General features: G+C 43.8%; 1 protein-coding gene across 2 annotated transcripts; it reads left to right on the top strand.

Moving 5' to 3' along the window:
* On the top strand, positions 1-25,424 carry TMEM198 (transmembrane protein 198). Of its 2 annotated transcripts, none has more exons than XM_072122298.1 (5): positions 1-220; positions 6,278-6,519; positions 11,728-12,303; positions 18,214-18,413; positions 20,688-25,424. In XM_072122298.1, exons 2-5 carry the CDS (start codon positions 6,357-6,359, stop codon positions 20,829-20,831), a joined length of 1,083 nt encoding a protein of 360 aa, XP_071978399.1. In that variant the 5' UTR covers positions 1-220; positions 6,278-6,356; the 3' UTR covers positions 20,832-25,424. The 2 variants fall into 2 exon arrangements, with proteins under 2 accessions (XP_071978399.1, XP_071978398.1); XM_072122297.1 differs by having other exon boundaries at positions 18,214-18,428.
* The last annotated feature ends 519 nt before the right edge of the window (positions 25,425-25,943 follow it).

Genomic DNA, 25,943 nt, shown 5'->3' with positions numbered 1-25,943 from the left:
CCATCCAACCGCAGAGGGAGAAGGAAGAGAGAATAGAGATGGGGACAAAGAGGGGCACAAGCAGCATGAGGAGACAGTCACTGACAGTGCCCCCAGCCTGAGACCCCCAGGCTGCACCTCAGAGACTGCCTCACCTACAATAGGATGAGAAGAGACTGCACAGAGACAGCCCTCATCAAGGAAGAGACTGCCAGGGACCTAGTGACAGCTCCTCATCATGGTAAGTCTCCCAGGACACCTCCCACAGATGGGACTCACCCCACCATGCCACCCCCTGCCCCCTGATATTACTAATCATTGCTACCCACCCACACCCTGGCTGTGCCCACACCATCATCTGCCAGCTGGGCCAAGGCCTGGGAGGTAAAAGACCCCCAGTATGGAGAACTGATGCCATGTCTAATGGTGAGGATGAGGGTGAGGTCTCCAGAATGGGAGGATGAAGGAGCAGAGGCCCCAAAGCCACAATGTTTAGGATCCTTACATTGCAACATTGTATCATCACCTGGCAACACTGAGATCCACAGGGCAGGAGGGGCACACACAGGGTTAATGGGAAGGGCGGGCAGGAATATGCCCTGGCATCAGCTGAGATCAGACGATAACAGAGACTGATACATGTAACATTATCATCAGGACTGTATACATGTAACATAATGTATATACAGTGTGTGATACAGGACTGTATACATGTCACATCATCATCAGGGCTGTATACATGTAGCATCATATAATGTATGTACAGTGTGTGATACAGGACTGTATACATGTCACATCATATAATGTATATACAGTGTGTGATACAGGGATGTATACATGTCACATCATATAATGTATATACAGTGTGTGATACAGGACTGTATACATGTAACATCATATAATGTATATACAGTGTGTGATACAGGACTGTATACATGTAACATCATCATCAGGGCTGTATACATGTAGCATCATATAATGTATATACAGTGTGTGATACAGGGCTGTATACATGTAGCATCATATAATGTATATACAGTGTGTGACACAGGGCTGTATACATGTAACATCATATAATGTATATACAGTGTGTGATACAGGACTGTATACATGTCACATCATATAATGTATATACAGTGTGTGATACAGGACTGTATACATGTCACATCATATAATGTATATACAGTGTGTGATACAGGACTGTATACATGTCACATCATATAATGTATATACAGTGTGTGATACAGGGCTGTATACATGTAACATCATATAATGTATATACAGTGTGTGATACAGGACTGTATACATGTCACATCATATAATGTATATACAGTGTGTGTGATACAGGACTGTATACATGTAACATCATATAATGTATATACAGTGTGTGATACAGGACTGTATACATGTCACATCATATAATGTATATACAGTGTGTGATACAGGGCTGTATACATGTAACATCATATAATGTATATACAGTGTGTGATACAGGACTGTATACATGTCACATCATATAATGTATATACAGTGTGTGTGATACAGGACTGTATACATGTAACATCATATAATGTATATACAGTGTGTGATACAGGACTGTATACATGTCACATCATATAATGTATATACAGTGTGTGATACAGGACTGTATACATGTCACATCATATAATGTATATACAGTGTGTGATAGAGGACTGTATACATGTAGGATCATATAATGTATATACAGTGTGTGATACAGGGCTGTATACATGTCACATCATATAATGTATATACAGTGTGTGAAACAGGACTGTATACATGTAACATCATATAATGTATATACAGTGTGTGATACAGGGCTGTATACATGTAACATCATATAATGTATATACAGTGTGTGATACAGGGCTGTATACATGTAACATCATATAATGTATATACAGTGTGTGATACAGGACTGTATACATGTAGGATCATATAATGTATATACAGTGTGTGATACAGGACTGTATACATGTAACATCATATAATGTATATACAGTGTGTGATACAGGACTGTATACATGTAACATCATATAATGTATATACTGTGTGTGATACAGGACTGTATACATGTCACATCATATAATGTATATACAGTGTGTGATACAGGACTATATACATGTAACATCATATAATGTATATACAGTGTGTGATACAGGACTGTATACATGTAACATCATATAATGTATATACAGTGTGTGATACATGACTGTATACATGTAACATCATATAATGTATATACAGTGTGTGATACAGGACTGTATACATGTCACATCATATAATGTATATACAGTGTGTGATACAGGACTGTATACATGTCACATCATATAATGTATATACAGTGTGTGATACAGGACTGTATACATGTCACATCATATAATGTATATACAGTGTGTGATACAGGACTGTATACATGTCACATCATATAATGTATATACAGTGTGTGATACAGGGCTGTATACATGTAACATCATATAATGTATATACAGTGTGTGATACAGGGCTGTATACATGTCACATCATATAATGTATATACAGTGTGTGATACAGGGCTGTATACATGTAACATCATATAATGTATATACAGTGTGTGATACAGGACTGTATACATGTCACATCATATAATGTATATACAGTGTGTGATACAGGACTGTATACATGTCACATCATATAATGTATATACAGTGTGTGATACAGGGCTGTATACATGTCACATCATATAATGTATATACAGTGTGTGATACAGGGCTGTATACATGTCACATCATATAATGTATATACAGTGTGTGATACAGGGCTGTATACATGTAGGATCATATAATGTATATACAGTGTGTGATACAGGACTGTATACATGTAACATCATCATCAGGGCTGTATACATGTAGCATCATATAATGTATGTACAGTGTGTGATACAGGACTGTATACATGTCACATCATATAATGTATATACAGTGTGTGATACAGGGCTGTATACATGTAACATCATATAATGTATATACAGTGTGTGATACAGGACTGTATACATGTCACATCATATAATGTATATACAGTGTGTGATACAGGGCTGTATACATGTAACATCATATAATGTATATACAGTGTGTGATACAGGACTGTATACATGTAACATCATATAATGTATATACAGTGTGTGATACAGGGCTGTATACATGTAACATCATATAATGTATATACAGTGTGTGATACAGGACTGTATACATGTCACATCATATAATGTATATACAGTGTGTGATACAGGACTGTATACATGTAACATCATATAATGTATATACAGTGTGTGATACAGGACTATATACATGTCACATCATATAATGTATATACAGTGTGTGATACAGGGCTGTATACATGTAACATCATATAATGTATATACAGTGTGTGATACAGGACTGTATACATGTAACATCATATAATGTATATACAGTGTGTGATACAGGGCTGTATACATGTAACATCATATAATGTATATACAGTGTGTGATAGAGGACTGTATACATGTAACATCATATAATGTATATACAGTGTGTGATAGAGGACTGTATACATGTCACATCATATAATGTATATACAGTGTGTGACACAGGGCTGTATACATGTAACATCATATAATGTATATACAGTGTGTGATACAGGACTGTATACATGTAACATCATATAATGTATATACAGTGTGTGATAGAGGACTGTATACATGTAACATCATATAATGTATATACAGTGTGTGATACAGGGCTGTATACATGTAACATCATATAATGTATATACAGTGTGTGATAGAGGACTGTATACATGTAACATCATATAATGTATATACAGTGTGTGATAGAGGACTGTATACATGTAACATCATATAATGTATATACAGTGTGTGATAGAGGACTGTATACATGTAACATCATGTATTATATATAGTATACAGTTAGTATCTAACCTTATATCTTATGTATGTATCTTATATAGATGTATAGATAGATGGATACATATAGATGTCTGACATATATGTATACAATGTATTGAGTTACAATGTGATGGATTACGTCTCGCGGTGGGTGATGGGCTTGGGGTCACACTGCGGGTGATAAGCCTTGGGTGACATAATGGGTGAGGGGCTCAGGAGTCACAGGGAGACTATTGTATACATGAGCAGGGATACGCCTGAGCCCTGCAGGATGTATAGACCAGTATCATGACCCATCCTATATACTGGGAGGTTGGCGTCAGGCGGTGGGGTCATCTCTCACGGTGCCCACAGCTGTGCCCCACACAAGAGGCTTCTGGGCATCACATCATAGGAGGCTTTAGTCTAATCCCTGTGTAGGAGGAGGAGAGGACAGCGCTGGTATGTACAGATGTACAGAGGGAAGAGGGAGGCAGCGGGTATCACAACCAGTGCCAGCCATGGGCACAACTAGTGACACCCAGGACGTCACCTCTGCCAACTGCAACAATGGGTTAAATCACCACCCATGGAGTCATGAGCACTGCTGGGGCTAGAGGCACCGCTGGGGGTAGACCGATGGGGCACTACAGTTCAGACACTGCCTCACTTATTCTACCCTGGTACTTTATACTCTAGTCACATCCAGAGCTGCACTCAGAAGTCCACCCCTTTTCTGTTACTAGAGAGCAGTGCATTATGGAAACGTAGATGAGAATTAACCTCTTCACTGCTTAGGACATATGTAATATTGGGATTTCAAATGGTGAATTTTACTCTAGTCACATACCAAGCTGCACTAAGAGCGTCGGCTAAGGTCACTCCTTTTATACTTTCTTCTTTTTACTAGAATGTCAGAGCTGCATTCACAAACCTACTGATATTTAGCTACCTGAGAGCTGTGCATGTGGAATTTAGATGGTGCACTCTAGTCACATCCGGAGCTGCATTCAAATATTTACTCCTGTTATGTTACTAGAGAGCAGTGCATTATGGAAACATAGATGAGAATTAACCTCTTCACTGCTTAGGACATATGTAATATTGGGATTTCAAAAGGTGAATTTTACTCTAGTCACATACCAAGCTGCACTAAGAGCGTCGGCTAAGGTCACTCCTTTTCTACTTTCTTCTTTTTACTAGAGTGCAATGCATTGGGATTTATATGGTGCATTACACTCCAGTCACAGTCAGAGCTGCATTCACAAGCCTAATGATATTTAGCTACCTGAGAGCTGTGCATGTGGAATTTAGATGGTGCACTCTAGTCACATCCGGAGCTGCATTCAAATATTTACTCCTGTTATGTTACTAGAGAGCTGTGCATTTGGAATTTAGATGGTGCACTCTAGTCACATCCGGAGCTGCATTCAAATATCTACTCCTGTTATGTTACTAGAGAGCTGTGCATGTGGAAATTAGATGGTGCACTCTAGTCACATCCGGAGCTGCATTCAAATATCTACTCCTGTTATGTTACTAGAGAGCTGTGCATGTGGAATTTAGATGGTGCACTCTAGTCGCATCCGGAGCTGCATTCAAATATATACTCCTGTTATGTTACTAGAAAGCAGCGCATTGGGAATTTTTTATGTGTATTGTACTCTAGTCACATCCAGTGCTGCATTCACAAACATTCTCCTGTTCTATTACCTGAAAGCAATGCATCTGGAATTTAGACGGTGCATTACGCTCTAGTCACATCTAGAGCTGCACTCAGATACCTCCTGCTCTTCTGTACCTGGGAGCAGTGCAATGTGACCGCTCAGATAGCAGTTAACCCTTTCACCACCTATAGCTTGCATAATTTTGGACATTTTTATGACATTTAGACTGTCCCAGGATCATGGATCATTTATTTCTGGAGCCATAATAGGAACCTAAAGAAGTTTTTGAGATCTTCATATTCTTCAGAGTTTTGTTTAGTGACTCCAAGGCAACAAGCAGAATTCCGAAAGCAGCTTTGGTTGGGACTGGAGAACAATACATCAAATGACACAAAACAAACAGTACAATGTAGTAAAGGGAAGTGCAGTCCATTCATGACTGGTAATAGACTGTACTCTCTCCACAATTGCAAAGGCAGAATTTTGAGAGCAGCTTTGGTTGTGACTGGAGAATAATATATGTCATTTACATTGTGGTTCATCCTTCCGGACCGATATTCCTGGAATTATTGAGCTTCTTTACATCCCAGACATGTGCAGCTTCCTGCTCTAGAGTAGGGCTCCCCGTGACTGCTCTCATTGTACCGCCGCACACTGTCGCGTCTATGGGCGCTTAACCCTAACCCTGCTGTGCTCCTCTCTGCAGGACTGGTGAACAGGATGGAACCGACTACTTAATGCCGAGAAGGATCTGAGCTCGGCCGCAGGACTCCCCTGATCCGGATATGACCGCCACTATGCAAGCCTCTCACTTTAAGCAGTTTGCCCCCGAGCCGGGGCAGGAGTGGCCTCCCCCCTGTGAGCAGGAGATAGAGCGGAGGTACCAGGTGGTTCCCTCCGTCGTCTGCGCTATGTGTTGCCTTTTTGGGATCATTTATTGCTTTTTTGGTAAGTGGAAACCCGTTATCTTAAAGGGAGTGTAGAGTAGACACAAGGTGCACTTGGGGTGGGGCCGAGTCTGATTTCTGCTTTTTCGCACCAGCAAACATGACCCCGCCCCCAGTGCACTGAGATCCTCATTTGCATAAAAATGAAAACTGATTTTTTTTTTTTTAAATTGAAACTGGAATTGTCTCTCTGCAAAGCTTTACTTGTGGGGTTGATTTTGGAGCCATTAGACCCCCTGTAATATAACAGAGGCATTATGGGTAACATATTCTGGCCATTCTATGACAACATTAATATCTATTCCAATTTGACATGCCTGTGCAGCGCTGCGTAATCTGTGTGCGCTATATAAATAAAGAATTATTATTATTATTATTATTATTATTCATTATTGCATTTGGTGCCATGTCCTCACACTGCTGTGCTCTTATCTCTCTGAATAGATCTGCTGCACTTCCCCTCCCCTCTGCTCAGAGCGACTACTGTAGTAGTCAGAGCACAGAAGTGGAAGAAGCTACAATCCAGCTCTTATAGACTATTGTCATATAATAATAATAAGCTTACAGTCTAAGCTTACAGTCTATGAGGATGAGGGGGTGACACAAGAGCTTACAGTCTATGAGGATGAGTGGGTGACACAAGAGCTTACAGTCTATGAGGATGAGGGGGGACACGAGCTTACAGTCTATGAGGATGAGGGGGTGACACAAGAGCTTACAGTCTATGAGGATGAGGGGGTGACACAAGAGCTTACAGTCTATGAGGATGAGGGGGGTGACACAAGAGCTTACAGTCTATGAGGATGAGGGGGGACACAAGAGCTTACAGTCTATGAGGATGAGGGGGGGACACAAGAGCTTACAGTCTATGAGGATGAGGAGGTGACACAAGAGCTTACAGTCTATGAGGATGAGGGGGGACACAAGAGCTTACAGTCTATGAGGATGAGGGGGGGGGGGCACAAGAGCTTACAGTCTATGAGGATGAGGGGTGACACAAGAGATTACAGTCTATGAGGATGAGGGGGGACACAAGAGCTTACAGTCTATGAGGATGAGAGGGGACACAAGAGCTTACAGTCTATGAGGATGAGGGGGTGACACAAGAGCTTACAGTCTATGAGGATGAGGGGGTGACACAAGAGCTTACAGTCTATGGGGATGAGGGGATGACACAAGAGCTTACAGTCTATTAGGATGAGGGGGTGACACAAGAGCTTACAGTCTATGAGGATGAGGGGTGACACAAGAGCTTACAGTCTATGAGGATGAGGGGGGACACAAGAGCTTACAGCCTATGAGGATGAGGGGAGACACAAGAGCTTACAGTCTATGAGGATGAGGGGGACACAAGAGCTTACAGTCTATGAGGATGAGGGGGGGGGGCAAGAGCTTACAGTCTATGAGGATGTGGGGTGACACAAGAGCTTACAGTCTATGAGGATGAGGGGGTGACAAAAGAGCTTACTGTCTATGAGGATGAGGGGTGACACAAGAGCTTACAGTCTATGAGGATGAGGGGGGGGGCAAGAGCTTACAGTCTATGAGGATGAGGGGGGGGGGGCAAGAGCTTACAGTCTATGAGGATGAGGGGGTGACACAAGAGCTTACAGTTTATGAGGATGAGAGGGGACACAAGAGCTTACAGTCTATGAGGATGAGGGGGTGACACAAGAGCTTACAGTCTATGAGGATGAGGAGGGGCACAAGAGCTTACAGTCTATGAGGATGAGGAGGTGACACAAGAGCTTACAGTCTATGAGGATGAGGGGGTGACACAAGAGCTTACAGTCTATGAGGATGATGTGGTGACACAAGAGCTTACAGTCTATGAGGATGAGGGGGGACACAAGAGCTTACAGCCTATGAGGATGAGGGGGGACACAAGAGCTTACAGTCTATGAGGATGAGGGGGGGGGCCCAAGAGCTTACAGTCTATGAGGATGAGGGGGTGACACAAGAGCTTACTGTCTATGAGGATGAGAGGGGACACAAGAGCTTACAGTCTATGAGGATGAGGGGGTGACACAAGAGCTTACATTCTATGAGGATGAGGGGGGACACAAGAGCTTACAGTCTATGAGGATGAGTTGGTGACACAAGAGCTTACAGTCTATGAGGATGAGGGGGGTGACACAAGAGCTTACAGTCTATGAGGATGAGTGGGTGACACAAGAGCTTACAGTCTATGAGGATGAGGGGGGTGACACAAGAGCTTACAGTCTATGAGGATGAGGGGGTTGACACAAGAGCTTACAGTCTATGAGGATGAGGGGGGTGACACAAGAGATTACAGTCTATGAGGATGAGGGGGTTGACACAAGAGCTTACAGTCTATGAGGATGAGGGGGGTGACACAAGAGCTCACAGTCTATGAGGATGAGGGGGTGACACAAGAGCTTACAGTCTATGAGGATGAGGGGGTGACACGAGCTTACAGTCTATGAGGATGAGGAGGGACACAAGAGCTTACAGTCTATGAGGATGAGGGGGTGACACGAGCTTACAGTCTATGAGGATGAGGAGGGACACAAGAGCTTACAGTCTATGAGGATGAGGGGGTGGCACAAGAGCTTACAGTCTATGAGGATGAGGAGATGACACAAGAGCTTACAGTCTATGAGGATGAGGGGGTGACACAAGAGCTTACAGTCTATGAGGATGAGGGGGACACAGGAGCTTACAGTCTATGAGGATGAGGGGTGACACAAGAGCTTACAGTCTATGAGGATGAGGGGGTGACACAAGAGCTTACAGTCTATGAGGATGAGGGGGTGACACAAGAGCTTACAGTCTATGAGGATGAGGAGATGACACAAGAGCTTACAGTTTATGAGGATGAGGGGGTGACACAAGAGCTTACAGTCTATGAGGATGAGGAGATGACACAAGAGCTTACAGTCTATGAGGATGAGGGGTGACACAAGAGCTTACAGTCTATGAGGATGAGGGGGACACAGGAGCTTACAGTCTATGAGGATGAGGGGGACACAAGAGCTTACAGTCTATGAGGATGAGGGGGACACAGGAGCTTACAGTCTATGAGGATGAGGGGGGGACACAAGAGTTTACAGTCTATGAGGATGTGGGGTGACACAAGAGCTTACGGTCTATGAGGATGAGGGGTGACACAAGAGCTTACAGTCTATGAGGATGAGGAGATGACACAAGAGATTACAGTCTATGAGGATGAGGGGGGGACACAAGAGCTTACAGTCTATGAGGATGAGGGGTGACACAAGAGCTTACAGTCTATGAGGATGAGGGGGTGACACAAGAGCTTACAGTCTATGATGATGAGGGGGTGACATAAGGGCTTACAGTCTTTGAGGATGAGGGGGACGCAAGAGCTTACAGTCTATGAGGATGAGGAGGGACACAAGAGCTTACAGTCTATGAGGATGAGGGGGGACACAAGAGCTTACAGTCTATGAGGATGAGGGAGGACACAAGAGCTTACAGTCTATGAGGATGAGGGGGGACACAAGAGCTTACAGTCTATGAGGATGAGGGGGTGACACAAGAGCTTGCAGTCTATGAGGATGAGGGGTGACCCAAGAGCTTACAGTCTATGAGGATGAGGGGATGACACAAGAGCTTACAGTCTATGAGGATGAGGGGGACACAAGAGCTTACAGTCTAGGAGGATGAGGGGGTGACACAAGAGCTTACAGTCTATGAGGATGAGGGGTGACACAAGAGCTTACAGTCTATGAGGATGAGGGGTGACACAAGAGCTTACAGTCTATGAGGATGAGGAGGTGACACAAGAGCTTACAGTCTAGGAGAATGAGGGGGGTGACACAAGAGCTTACACTCTATGAGAATGAGGAGGTGACACCAGAGGTTACAGTCTATGAGGATGAGGAGGTGACACAAGAGCTTACACTCTATGAGGATGAAGGGGTGACACACGAGCTTACAGTCTATGATGATGAGGGGGTGACACAAGAGCTTACAGTCTATGAGGATGAAGGGGTGACACACGAGCTTACAGTCTATGATGATGAGGGGGTGACACAAGAGCTTACAGTCTATGAGGATGAGGGGGTGACACAGGAGCTTACAGTCTATGAGGATGAGGGAGGACACAAGAGCTTACATTCTATGAGGATGAGGGGGTGACACAAGAGCTTACAGTCTATGAGGATGAGGGAGGACACAAGAGCTTACAGTCTATGAGGATGAGGGGGACACAAGAGCTTACAGTCTATGAGGATGAGGGGGTGACACAAGAGCTTACAGTCTATGAGGATGAGGGATGACACAAGAGCTTACAGTCTATGAGGATGAGGGATGACACAAGAGCTTACAGTCTATGAGGATGAGGGATGACACAAGAGCTTACAGTCTATGAGGATGAGGGGGACACAAGAGCTTACAGTCTATGAGGATGAGGGAGGACACAAGAGCTTACAGTCTATGAAGATGAGGAGTTGACACAAGAGCTTACAGTCTATGGGGATGAGGGGGCGACACAAGAGCTTACAGTCTTTGAGGATGAGGGGGTGACAAAAGAGCTTACAGTCTATGAGGATGAGGGGGTGACACAAGAGCTTACAGTCTATGAGGATGAGGAGGTGACACAAGAGCTTACAGTCTATGAGGATGAGGAGGTGACACAAGAGCTTACAGTCTATGAGGATGAGGGGGCGACACAAGAGCTTACAGTCTATGAGGATGAGGGGGTGACACAAGAGCTTACAGTCTATGAGGATGAGGGGGCGACACAAGAGCTTACAGTCTATGAGGATGAGGGGGTGACACAAGAGCTTACAGTCTATGAGAATGAGGGGGTGACACAAGAGCTTACAGTCTATGAGGATGAGGAGGTGACACAAGAGCTTACAGTCTATGAGGATGAGGGGGTGACACAAGAGCTTACAGTCTATGAGGATGAGGGGGCGACACAAGAGCTTACCGTCTATGAGGATGAGGGGGTGACACAAGAGCTTACAGTCTATGAGGATGAGGGGTGACACAAGAGCTTACAGTCTATGAGGATGAGGGGGCGACACAAGAGCTTACCGTCTATGAGGATGAGGGGGTGACACAAGAGCTTACAGTCTATGAGGATGAGGAGATGACACAAGAGCTTACAGTCTATGAGATGTACGTGGAGTCTGATACACTATATATAGTGATGTAGTATGTCACATGATAGTTGCCGCCATGTTTGTCACTGATGATGCCGCTCCTGTCCCTCCAGGTTACCGCTGCTTCAAGGCTGTCATGTTCCTGACGGGTCTCATGTTTGGCTCGGTGGTTATCTTCATGCTATGCTACAAGGAGCGGGTCCTGGACACTCAGCTGAGCGTGGAGGCCAGCGTGGGCATTGGCCTTGGGATTGGCATCTTGTGTGGCCTGGTCACCATGCTGGTGAGGAGCGTGGGACTCTTCATGGTGGGCTTACTGCTGGGACTGCTGCTAGCCATAGCCACGCTGATAGTCATGGAGCAGTTCTACCACCCCCGCACCGTCTGGGTCCCGGTGGCTCTCCTCCTGGGGATTGGGATGCTGTTTGCAGTGCTGACCTTACAGTGGCAGCGCTTCTTCACCACGCTCTCCACCGCCGTCTTTGGCAGCGCCATCATGACAGTGACTGTGGATTACTTCATAGAGCTCTTCCTGCTGGTGCAGTACGTCTACCAGCGCATGAAGGTGGACCCTCCGCAGCCCATGTGCTGGTACAGCTGGGTTATTCTCGGCATCTGGCCTGTGCTGAGTCTACTGGGAGTCCTGGTCCAGTGGAAAGTAACTGCAGAGGGCTACTCACATACAGAAGGTAGGTACCAAACCCTCCTATTTGCCGCCTAGTGTCCACAGTGTATAGAAATATTCATGCCCATCTACTAAGCCAACTCCTTAGTCACTATACCCATCGCCAATGCAGTGATCACTGTAGAGCAACCAATGGAAATAGTTTCTTGTCCTGCTTGTCAGGATAGGAGCAGAAGCTCTGGACTATATAGGAATAACTGAGGAGAATATAGTTTCTATAGGGACTATAGTTTCAGCTATTACAGTGGGAATGAGACTGATTCTGTCAAGAGCCTTTCCTCAGCAGCTACCAGAGGGGGAAGGAGACTCATTCTGTTCACTACCTTTCCACATCGGCTGCGTAAAGGGGAAGGATACCAATTCTGTCTTCAAACTGCCCCATGGGACTGCCAGAGGAGGAATGGAGAGAGATTCTGTCCAGATCCTTCCCTCAGCAACTGCCAGAGGGGGGAGGAGACTGATTCTATCCATTTCATCCCCTCAGCAACTGCCAAAGGGGGAAGGAGACTGATTCTGTCCAGATCCTGCCTTCAGCAGCGGCCAGAGGAGGAAGGAGACTTATTCTATGCAGAGCCTGCCTGCAAGAGCTTCCAGAGAGTGAAAAGAGACTGATGCTTTACAGCCCCTGACCTAGCAGTGGATCAGAGACTCATTCTGTAGCACCAATGAATGCAGGTGGGCTAGCATAAAGGCAAAACATAATAAATGTATACATAATAAATGTATATCTACAGCCTTTAGGACCATTGGTATGAAAATGGATCCCTGGAGTCCCTAATAAAGCCCCTGATAAAGCGAACCTATCATCACAAATGTGATTTTTAGCTGGTGACAGGTTCCAATAGCCTATTCTATGCTGATTTAAAAAAAATGCTGCCAGGTAATGTGAAATAAAGTTTTATAAAGTAGTGTCAGTATTCAGAATTCTGACAAAGGCATTTTTAAAAAAAGAAATCAGCATATCGCAGGCTACTGGAACCTGTCACCAGCTAAAAAAATCACATTCCTGGTGATCGTTTCGATTTAAAGGGTTGTCTGATTTATAATCCCTATCTACGTGCCCTGTCCTCAGATCAGGGAATGGTCAGGAATTGAGTTCAGGAGAATATATTACTAAAATACTGTAAAACTTTGACCCCAATTTTTTTTTTTTTAAATTGCTGTTGCTCAGAATTCCTGCTCATTACCTTTATGTATCCATGGTAACAGACTACAAACAGATCTTGTGTAGTCTGATCCTGCAGTTGTTTACTGGAAAGTAGTAGAGGACAGATTGTCGGCAATGTACCGGTAGAATTAAAGTGACGGTACATAGTTCTATTGGGGCCGATGCTTCATTTTAGAATGGTTACAGCTTGAGAGTGGACTTTCCCTTTAAGTGTTTCTCCTATGGGCCTGTAACTTTAAAGGTTCATATCTCAGCCTGGGAATAAGATATTACTAAGCGGCTTTCATATATTTTATCATTTCTTTTTGCTCCTTCTCCTTTAAGTAAAGACCAAACAGCAGATTGTAGCATTTTTCCATATGAAAAAAATGTCCTCAATTTGTGCCGTAAATTTTAATAAACATTGTAATTCATGTATTAATTAGCAGAAATGCAATTAAGTAGCAATCAGTATCGCCCTCTGGTGGCTTCCTGCACACCCGGGAGGGGACTCTCAATAAACATAATTGAATCTGAGTTGCAAATAAGATTATACATTGTGTCTTCAAAATAGTGCTCAGACAGCGCCCCCGTCAGGCTGTGTGGTGTACTGCATGCTATGTAACGATTCTGTCTGGATTTTCTGAAGGCTACATAAAGTAGGGATTAGGGGTGGGTGCTATGACAGGGGTAAATGGGGCAGTAACAACCCACCTTCTAATTTCCTCTTAGTGTAAATTTCTTGATTAGAGATAAGATTATCCAAATCTAGATTAAAGGGAACCTGTCACCAGGCACCTCATTTTTACTAGAGACAGATTGTAAAAGCTCATGACGCCTGCAGTGCAAAAATGCCTCTTCTAAACTTCGCATTACAATATAATTGTGTGTTATAACTTCCTCTTGTACCCTGACAGCATCCTTTGTGTAGTCCCAGGGGTTGGGCTTTGGTTTGGATGCATTTAAAAAAAAACATGTGACTTGCCTGTGCTGCAGACTCCTCAGCTCTCAGCCCCCACCTTTGTGCTCCTGTACAGCTCCTCCCTCCCCCACTGATGTCATCTCACCAGGCTGTAACCTCTGTGATGGAGCAGGAGGAGCACCTGCAACCTGTCTTTAGTGACAATTAGGTCCTTGGTGACAGGTTCCCTTTAAAGATTGTGATAATCATGTTAGGTGTTTGGAATAGATTCGCAGGTAGAGTAGTTGTAAAGAAATAGCCAAAAACATATTGGGGTGGCCACCAACTTTCCCATTTATGTGCACACTTGGCTCTGCAGGGCATGCGTGTGGCCAGGAGACCAATCTTTAGTAAAATACAAATTTTTAAGTTACACCCTCAGACTAAACAAGGCTGCCCAATCTCAATCCATTGTATCCGCATCCTAAAGGTGCATATACAATTGATTCTTGTAGATATAGAATGGAACCAGAACAAACTGTTTTGCTGTCGAGTGGTTTTTGAAAGGGTTCCTCAAAAACTCTTAAAATTGGCTAGAAATACGACTCTTTTTTTTAAAGGGGTCATCCACAGGATAAATCATTAAGATCTTGTGCTTCGGGGAACGACTGTGAATGTAGTTACAGCTTCCGGCCACTACAGAGAGCATGGAGCCAACTGCTTCTGGTACCATGCTCTGTTTAAGACCAAGTGTCCAAGTGTCAGCCACCGCCGATTAGGCATTGGTGGCCTGTACCGCGGATAGCCCATCAATGTTAATTCCTGAACAATCCCTTTAAATCATATTTACAAGCTGTGGCCATTTTTACTAGACATCCTGTTTGTTGAGTCACCACAAGGGGGAGACAATGGGGGTCATTTACTAAGGGCCCGATTCCCGTTTTCCCGACGCGTTACCCGAATATTTCCAATTTGCGCAGATTTTCCCTGAATTGCCCCGGGTTTTGGCACACGCGATCGGATTGTGGCACATCGGCGCCGGCATGCACGCGACAGAAAACGGGGGGCGTGGCCGAACGAAAACCCGACGGATTCGGAGAAATCGCCGCATTTAAAAAAAAAAAAAAACGTTGCGGGACACGCACTTACCTTCACCAAATATAGGAACGTGAACTCCGGCGGGCCTCGGCACAGCAGCGACACCTGGTGGACGTCGGAGGAACTGCCTTAGTGAATCGCCGGAAGACCCGAATCCTCTGCAGAGAACGCGCCGCTGGATCGCGAATGGACCGGGTAAGTAAATCTGCCCCAATTTCTTGAGGTTTTACAATGAACTGAAAACATAATCAGAGTGCTCCACCTAGTGGCGACAGCAGGTAGAAAGAATAATGACATGTAATTCAGTCTGTGCTGAGGATTTGAAGACTTTAAAATCAAGTCTAAATTTTCGCGCTGAGATCATGACTCCATTTACATTGAGAACGTTTTGAGTTATTCAGTTCAGTTTTTTGTGTGCTCTGTAGCAGGTCGGGGTAATAGAGGTAGAGGGTCTCAGAGCACTGGACCCCCCTGAAATATTTTCTTAATGGAATACGTGGATTATTTGGGATACATTGTTAAATAGAGAAGCTTAATGCACAGTCAGGATCGGCTATAATGAGTCTTACGCAGCGGCCGCCTCTGGTCATCGCTATTTTTCGGAGATGCCTGGGTGCCCTCCATGTTACCCTGCGGTGACCCTCCCCGCTCCACGGCCCAGATATTATCACACGGGGAGAATTGATGAAAGAGGCGGCCGAGCCGAGTAATTGAGATATAGCTTTCTCTCTGATTGTAACTGACTGATAAGAGGTTTTATCACAGCAAAGATTAAAGGGATTTGTGCCGTAATGAAGGCGACTGCGGAGTCTGAACCGAGCCGTCGCCCTCCATCATCACACAGCGGCCGAGGGCTCATTATCACCAAGATTTCCCACTGATCTCTTCTAGTATCAGCTGATAAAATCATGTGGGGTGTGGTTTAGAAGATAAGGCGGAGCTAAAGGGGGAGGGGCTCCTGCTGCAGCCAGTTGTTCTGCAGTGAGGCAAAGGATAGAGAGGAGAATCATATATATATATATATATATGATATATGTACAGCCGGTATAACCTGGGGATCTCCTGTATATAATGATATATGTACAGCCGGTATAACCTGGGGATCTTCTGTATATAATGATATATGTACAGCCGGTATAACCTGGGGATCTCCTGTATATAATGATATATGTACAGCCGGTATAACCTGGGGATCTCCTGTATATAATGATATATGTACAGCCGGTATAACCTGGGGATCTCCTGTATATAATGATATATGTACAGCTGGTATAACCTGGGGATCTCCTGTATATAGTGATATATGTACAGCCGGTATAACCTGGGGATCTCCTGTATATAATGATATATGTACAGCCGGTATAACCTGGGGATCTCCTGTATATAATGATATATGTACAGCCGGTATAACCTGGGGATCTCCTGTATATAATGATATATGTACAGCCGGTATAACCTGGGGATCTCCTGTATATAATGATATATGTACAGATGGTATAACCTGGGGATCTCCTGTATATAATGATATATGTACAGCCGGTATAACCTGGGGATCTCCTGTATATAATGATATATGTACAGCCGGTATAACCCGGGGATCTCCTGTATATAATGATATATGTACAGCCGGTATAACCCGGGGATCTCCTTTATATAATGATATATGTACAGCTGGTATAACCCGGGGATCTCCTGTATATAATGATATATGTACAGCCGGTATAACCTGGGGATCTCCTGTATATAATGATATATGTACAGCCGGTATAACCTGGGGATCTCCTGTATATAATGATATATGTACAGCCGGTATAACCTGGGGATCTCCTGTATATAATGATATATGTACAGCCGGTATAACCTGGGGATCTCCTGTATATAATGATATATGTACAGCTGGTATAACCTGGGGATCTCCTGTATATAATGATATATGTACAGCTGGTATAACCTGGGGATCTCCTGTATATAATGAGATATGTACAGCCGGTATAACCTGGGGATCGCCTCTTTATAATGATATATGTACAGCTGGTATAACCTGGGGATCTCCTGTATATAATGATATATGTACAGCCGGTATAACCTGGGGATCTCCTGTATATAATGATATATGTACAGCCGGTATAACCTGGGGATCTCCTGTATATAATGATATATGTACAGCCGGTATAACCTGGGGATCTCCTGTATATAATGATATATGTACAGCCGGTATAACCCGGGGATCTCCTGTATATAATGATATATGTACAGCCGGTATAACCTGGGGATCTCCTGTATATAATGATATATGTACAGCCGGTATAACCTGGGGATCTCCTCTATATAATGATATATGTACAGCTGGTATAACCTGGGGATCTTCTGTATATAATGATATATGTACAGCCGGTATAACCTGGGGATCTCCTGTATATAATGATATATGTACAGCCGGTATAACCTGGGGATCTCCTGTATATAATGATATATGTACAGCTGGTATAACCTGGGGATCTCCTGTATATAATGATATATGTACAGCCGGTATAACCTGGGGATCTCCTGTATATAATGATATATGTACAGATGGTATAACCTGGGGATCTCCTGTATATAATGATATATGTACAGCTGGTATAACCTGGGGATCTCCTGTATATAATGATATATGTACAGCCGGTATAACCTGGGGATCTCCTGTATATAATGATATATGTACAGCCGGTATAACCTGGGGATCTCCTGTATATAATGATATTTATTGCTGTTCTTGTCCCTATCAGTTATAATCAGTCGGCAGCAGCGTCGGGTCCAACTTATGAAAATAAAGCAGAGAGAGGAGCGTAAGGAGAAAAAGAAGAAGAAGAAGAGACCCCACCATCATCACCCTCACCCACAGCACAAAACACCGCATCCACCTGAGCCAGCCTTCCGCAGAAAACCCACCCCAATTCGGCGATTTGATGGCGATGTGATCTCCCCAGTGAGTATTGATAATGTATGTCTCCTGCTCCCTGTGTCTATTACTAATCCCCGTGACTTGTCCTCAGGATTGGTCCTCAGTATCAGATGTGTAGGAGCAGAACATCCGGGCAACCACCTATCAACAGGCTGGCTCTAGTGCAGGGACCTATAACGGGGGCAGATCCAGAATCAGGAGGTTATGTCTTCTGCTTATGGGCAGGGGGAGTCTTTCGTCCCTCCTTTCCTCTGAATTAGGGTGAATTCTGAGAAATAATTATGAGGACACAGGTCCCTGATGTCTATGAGAAATCTCTCCACTCAGAAGATGATGTTCTACAGAGGACCTACAATGAGAGGTTGAAAGTTGGATATTTCTTGAACAATGTCTGCCCCAGCGCAAACTTTGGATCATGACCCCACTGCCATCCCCATCCTGCACATCACATTGGAGAATGCACATATATGTTACACAAGAATATAGACACAGCACCATACTCATATTATATACTGTCCAGAAGCAACCCCAACCCCCCTTATTAATGAAATATCAAACAGCAACCTCCCCTCAGTAATGAAATGCCCACCATCGTCCCTCATTCATGAAATATGCAGCAGCCAACCCTCTTCTTGAAATCTCCAGCAGCCTTCCATTCCTAAATAAATGTCCAGCAGCCTCCCCTCACTAATTAAATGTTCAGCAGCCACCCCTCACTAATTAAATGTCCAGCAGCCTCCCGTCATTTATGAATTGTCCAGCAGCCACGCCTCACTGATTAAATGTCCGTCAGACTATTGTCATTCATGAAATGTCCAGCAACTTCCAGTTTTCAGGAAATGTGGAGAAGCCCCCCCCTCACTAATTAAGTGTCCAGTAGCCTCTCCTCACTAATCAAATGCCCAGCAGCCTCCCCTCATTAATTATATGTCGAGCAGCCTCCCCTCATTAATTATATGTCGAGCAGCCTCCCCTCATTGATTATATGTCGAGCAGCCGCCTTTCATTCATGAAATATGCAGCAGTCTCCCCTCATACATGAAATATGCAGCAGCCTCCCCTCATACATGAAATATGCAGCAATCTCCCCTCATACATGAAATATGAAGAAGTCTCCCCTCATACATGAAATATGCAGCAGCCTTCCCTCATTAATTCTATGTCCAGCAGCCTCCCCTTATACATGAAATATGCAGCAGGCTCCCCTCATACATGAAATATGCAGCAGTCTCCCCTCATACATGAAATATGCAGCAGCCTTCCCTCTTACATGAAATGTCCAGCAGTTTTCTATCTTTATGACATGTCCAGCAGCCTCCCCTCATACATGAAATATGCAGCAGCCTCCCTCATTCATTATATGTCCAGCAGCCTCCCCTCATACATGAAATATGCAGCAGCCTCCCCTCATACATGAAATATGCAGCAGCCTCCCTCATTCATTATATGTCCAGCAGCCTCCCCTCATACATGAAATATGCAGCAGCCTCCCCTCATACATGAAATATGCAGTAGTCTCCCCTCATACATGAAATATGCAGCAGTCTCCCCTCATACATGAAATATGCAGCAGTCTCCCCTCATACATGAAATGTCCAGCAGTTTTCTATCTTTATGACATGTCCAGCAGCCTCCCCTCATACATGAAATATGCAGCAGCCTCCCTCATTAATTATATGTCCAGCAGCCTCCCCTCATACATGAAATATGCAGCAGCCTCCCTCATTAATTATATGTCCAGCAGCCTCCCCTCATACATGAAATATGCAGCAGTCTCCCCTCATACATGAAATATGCAGCAGTCTCTCCTTTTACATGAAATGTCCAGCAGTTTCCTATCTTTATGAAATGTCCAGCGGCCTCCCCTCACTAACTAAATGTACAACAGGGCCTCTTGTCATATTAAAGCAAAAGAAACTCAATACTTACCCTCCCAAGCTCTAGTGATCCCGCAGCTTCCTCGGGTTGTAGTTCAGCATTACAGATCCAGACAGGTCCACCGTATGAGCCGGTGGTGCACATACATGTCTCTGCCTGTGTAATTGATTGTATGGGTGTCTTATACAATTTATTCGCTTACCCTCTGGAAAACGGTCTCAATATTTGCTTATATTAGATTGTATGTAATAATTCCTATGTGGAGCTTCCTCCTTGGGACCTCTTACAGTGACACCTCTGTCATAAGTTCTACCCAAGGTGTTCAGTAACCAGACAACTTCTCTCCCTACAATCTTTTTGTATCTTAGGAGATTCTTATTGAGCCCAAGTCATTAATAATCTGACCTCATCTTTCTCCAGAGCTACATTCAAAGTTTTCGAGACCAACAGTCGGGTTCGTCTCAGGGCCGGATGACCGGTGCTCACACGGTGGTGGATCTGGACTATGATTGCGGCTCTAGGGTACCACTGACCTCCGGTGCGGCATCGGCCGTACGAGTATAGCACAGAACGAGAAGGAGCAGGGAGGAAGACCCGGGAGGAAGGGAGCCGCCATGACACACAGACATTGCGCTGTAACAACTCCAACACTGTGACGATGACATCCCACCGGAGTGACGTGACGTAACACATTGCAGGATTGTGAGCAGAACCTTGTCCAAGACTTTACCAACTCTGCCTACACTGTGCAATGACTCCCACCTACCTCTCTACAAGACACCATAGACATTCCAACCTACCTCCCTGTGGTCCCACTCCTAGCTCAGATCTCTCCTTACATGGACCTCCATTACCTCTCTCCTCCAGAACTGGATCCACCAGACCAAGGACCGCACCTGACCAAACCTACATCCGACCCTCCAACCCCTGAGCCTGTGCCGGCCGCTCTATGAAGTTCCTTGGCACTTTCTTATTTTTTTTTCATGTGCAGATGTTTGGACGAGGATTTATTGTGTATATTATAAGTCAAAAAAAAAAAAAAAAAGTTTATTTAAATTATATTTTGAAGAAAACTTAATTTAGAGGAATTTTCAGATCCAGTTGGGAGAGGTTCATAAAACACCGATTTCAGGAAACAAAAGCCACAAGACTGATTTGGTTGGTAAAAAAAAAAATTTTTTTTTTTTTCAATGGATGTTTTTTTAAAATGATTGATATGGGGTGAGGGTGGGCGGCGGAGCGAGCGGCTGATGTGTGTTTTGTTATGGTTGGTAATGGCGCCTGGCAGGACGATGGTTGAGGACACGGTTGTCATCGTCACCAAGTCTCTTCCGTTCCATTTTGCGGTAGATATTATTAGATTTTGGCCCAGTGTGGATTCTGACCAATGAGAACGCAGTTCTGTACGACCCTACGTCGTATATCATTGCGTTTTGAGTTAATTTACAGCACGACCCACCATTATACTGCCCCCTATGGGTAAAAAGCAATGAATTAGAGTTTTTGAAATTGCACTTTTAAAGGAACACTAAACCCCCAGGAACACAATGGAAATCTTACAGATCAATCATTTTGTATCATTCATCCTCTTTTGTGGGAAGGGCTTTATTATTCTTAAAGGTTTTGTGGGGAGAGGATCCTGCTGCAGACAGTTATTTTACATAGAGGAGGAGATAAGGGTCATGGATCAACTTCTCATTTTTGTGCGTTAAATGGGACAAACAGTAGAGGATATTTTTGTGCATTTTCAGTGTTTAGTGTTCTTTTAAAGCTGTAGCACATTGGCTTAAAGGAAAATTACCATTTGATCTGATGCATTGTGAACCAATCATACCTTGAGACAGCTGTAGCTACACTGATGCAGTAACATATCTTGTTTAATCCCTGAGCTGAGTAGTTTTGCTGAAAAACAATTATAAAATTATGATAATGAGGCTCTGTTGCTCCTGTACTGGGGCTCCAGCGCTTCTCCTCTCACATTAAAGTGGTTTTCCCACGAAAGAAAATTCTTACATTTCAATCCCCTAGTAATGTTAACACAATAAAGATCATTTTAACCCCTTATTTTACAATTTTACTCAGTTTTATTGCTGTTTTAGCTCCTATCACTCCCTAGGCTGCTCAGTGCAAAATCCAGGGTGTGGGCGGGGCCTCTCTAAGCAGACACATTATCATCCATCTAGTTCTGTGGGGTGACAATGTGGTTAGATTATCAGGGGACAGGTGTATATACACTTTCATCTGCCTTGTACCCTGATACCCTGAAACGTGTACTAATACACTGACACACACTGCCGGAGGCGTGGCTACAGGCTTAGAACAGAGAGAGACAGAAATCTCATCTGCACAATCTCACACAAAAAATCTAAGATGGCCGCCACCCGACCCTAAGTCAAAAGTTACAGGGTCGTGTAACTAGGGGCAACTGAAATTGTGTACAGATGGAGAGAGGTTGGACTTAAATCTGAAATGCTGTATTTTTGTTAATAACAGTGAATTAGAGAATGTGTTATTTTGTTCTCCGGAGTACATATAAGAAACTTGTCTTCATGGGAATATCCCTTTAAGTATGCACTGCTACGGAGAATGATGTAATCACTGTGTTGTGCCTGACAGGCAGAAGTAATCAATCGCTGCACCATCTCCCAGTTGCTGTGTATAAGTGATCCAGCTCAGGTTGATTAGTCCTGTCTGGACAATTCAGGAAACTCAGTGTAACAACAGGGTGAAGGCAATCCAGCTTTCCCAAGATCCTGAATGTTATAATTGTGCCTTCAGCAAAACCACTCAGCGCAGGGATTAAACAAGATATGTTTCTGCATCAGGTTAGCTACAGCATTCTTAAGGTATGATTGGTTCATAATGCATCAAATCAAAATGTTAGATTTCCTTTAAAGTCACAGAAAACTAAATTTGACTTTACACAATGAATATAGTAGTGGAGACACCACAAGCGAACCGAGGGCACCAGGTATCTTGACTATTCACGCATCATTTCTAGTCAAACTTTGTTTTCTGGTTGGAGGGTTGTTTTAATCTTACGAAAAGAAAGACTCTAAAGACAAGAAGAGAGAGGTGAAGGAACCTTAAAGGAGTCTTCTCCTCTTGTCTGGGCATTTACATTCAGTTTCATTAATCTGCCGTATATAAACATTTCTTCAATTAGATTTTATCAAAAAAATGTTCCTGTGTGAAGATAATTTCTCATAAATATAGTTATATGGTCCCTTAGAAACAAGACTCTGCCCTTGGATACGACCACCTCTGCTGGAGGGATTGCACAACTAAACAAAAAGATTTTATATATGAAATGTCCGGGAGTTACTGCAGGTCCCACGGCGTCCTGTGGTAATGATCGCTGAATCCAAGAGGTCAGACAGGACTCCATAACGCATGTCTGGCCACCGCTGCCAGAGTGTGAGGTGGTCGTATCCAAGGAAGCCATCTCGTTTCTAAGGGACAACATGATTACATTTATGAGAAATTATCTTCACACAAAAACATTTTTTTAAATAACATCCAATTGAAGAAATGTTGACATATGGCAAATGAATTCATTTAAAGGTAAATGCCCCGATGGGAAAACCCCTTTAATCTTAAACTTCATTCAGAAATGTCTCAGATTAAAATGGAGAACCTTTGAAAAGAACCCGGTTGAAAATGGCCCCCAATAAAAGGAACAAGGTGGAGCGTATGTACTGGCGTGTACGATAGTGGATTGTAAGTGTCTGTCTGATCCGTTGAGTTCATACATTGGTTCCATATATACATATATATGCTCATCCATGGGTTTGGGCTGTAATAATGCAGTTGTTTGAGGTGTATTACGCCTCTTAGGCCCGGGTTTGAGGTTCATAGTGACCCTAGACTCATGGTTGGTTCTGCCATCTCATCCAATGGGAGTGTCTATGGGAGTACCTCTACTTGTCATGATAGCATCGATGGGGGTCCCTGACTTGGGGGCTTCCATATTCCATACATGTTAAACCAAGTGCCATTACTTGGAGCTATGGATCTTGTAGGTCAAAGAGCACAGTCCTTAATCCGATGACTTTCATTATAGCCAATCCCTCTCACAATCTATTCATAAAATGGCGCATGTCGATGTTGCCTCAATCATTATGGCCGAACGCCTAAACAACGCTGCTAGAAACACGTGTGCCCCGGCTTCATTCCATTTCGAGGATTTGTTTCATATGTCTTGTTTGGTTGCTATGGGTAACGCCGACCCCCTTTTTTAGCCTGCACTACTTTTTATACATGAGGCCAACGTGCCTAAGTTACCCATAGCAAACAATCCAGCCCAGTATGGAAAATGAAAGGAGGACTCTCATTGGTCGCCCGGCCACGTTAGGGCCGTAGTTAGATATCATGGATTATGTCAACACTTATTTCTGCAGGGATAATTTCGCCATTGTGCCCCCGTCATGGCGTTCATGTCACACGGCACAAACACAAGCTGGTATTTTATATAGCAAATATGTGGTTCGTGATAAAGCGGTGACTGTGCGTCATAATTTCTTCGTGAAACCCATTTGGGGAGATTTATTATAAGTCTCTTAGAGCAGAACTGTTCTAGTTGCCCATGGCAACCAATCAGAGCTCAGCTTTCATTTTCCCACAGCTGTTTATAAAATTAAAGCTGAGCTCTGATTGGTTTCCATGAGCAGCTAGAACAGTTTTACCTCAGAAACTTGATGATAAATGTCCCCGATTGACTCAAGACAGGCAGCCATATTGATGAGTAGGGGGCAGGTAACTGGATCAAAACATTGGTGGGATTCCTCACACGTGGACTGTAATTTATGTCAAAACTGTGTGAAGTCCTTTACTGTGGATTTCCCTTATTTAGAGGCGGCCATTTTGTGGTCCTCTACATTGTTTGTTAGGTCAGTGACATGCCGCACTATCGATGAGGCTGACAAAATGGCCGCCCCCAGTGTGTGAGCAGGAGGCTTCATACGTACTAGGCCTCGCCTCATGTGTAGCTGTGTCAGTGGATGAAAGGATTTTGACTCGCATGTGAGAAGACGCTCGCCGGAGCTCCTGTGGGAGGGAGACATTCTCTTGTTTAAAATATTTTTATCTGTGCCAAACCCCATGTCTCTTGTAAATATGACCCAGTTCTTCATTAAAGTAATTTATTTCAACTCTTCACTAATGTGTCCCATTTTTTTCCCTAAATTAATCAAGTTTATATTAATAAATGAAAAATGTCACTAATAATACCCTAAGGAATGGCTAAGGAGTGACCCATGTAGTGACTACAGGAATACTGCTATATGGTGTCACATCATTATAAAGTCATGTGTATAGGAGTTTCTCATACACACACAGGCTGCAGGGGGCACCAGCACCAGGAAGCACATGGAGGAGCCATTACACCATTATACCTCACATCATTATACAGGCTGTCAGTCATCTGTATAGGAGTATCTCATACACACAGGCTGCAGGGAGCACCAGCACCAGGAAGCACATGGAGGAGCCATTACACCATTATACCTCACACCATTATACAGTCTGTCAGTCATGTGTATAGGAGTATCTCATACACACAGGCTGCAGGGGGCCGCCAGCACCAAGAAGCATATGGAGGAGTCATTACACCATTATACCTCACACCATTATACAGTCTGTCAGTCATGTGTATAGGAGTATCTCATACACACAGGC

This window comes from Engystomops pustulosus, chromosome 8, assembly GCF_040894005.1.
Source record: "Engystomops pustulosus chromosome 8, aEngPut4.maternal, whole genome shotgun sequence".
NCBI classification, from domain to species: domain Eukaryota; kingdom Metazoa; phylum Chordata; class Amphibia; order Anura; family Leptodactylidae; genus Engystomops; species Engystomops pustulosus.
The sequence above is the reverse complement of the archived record's forward strand: the minus strand, read 5'-3'. Positions and strand labels throughout refer to the sequence as shown.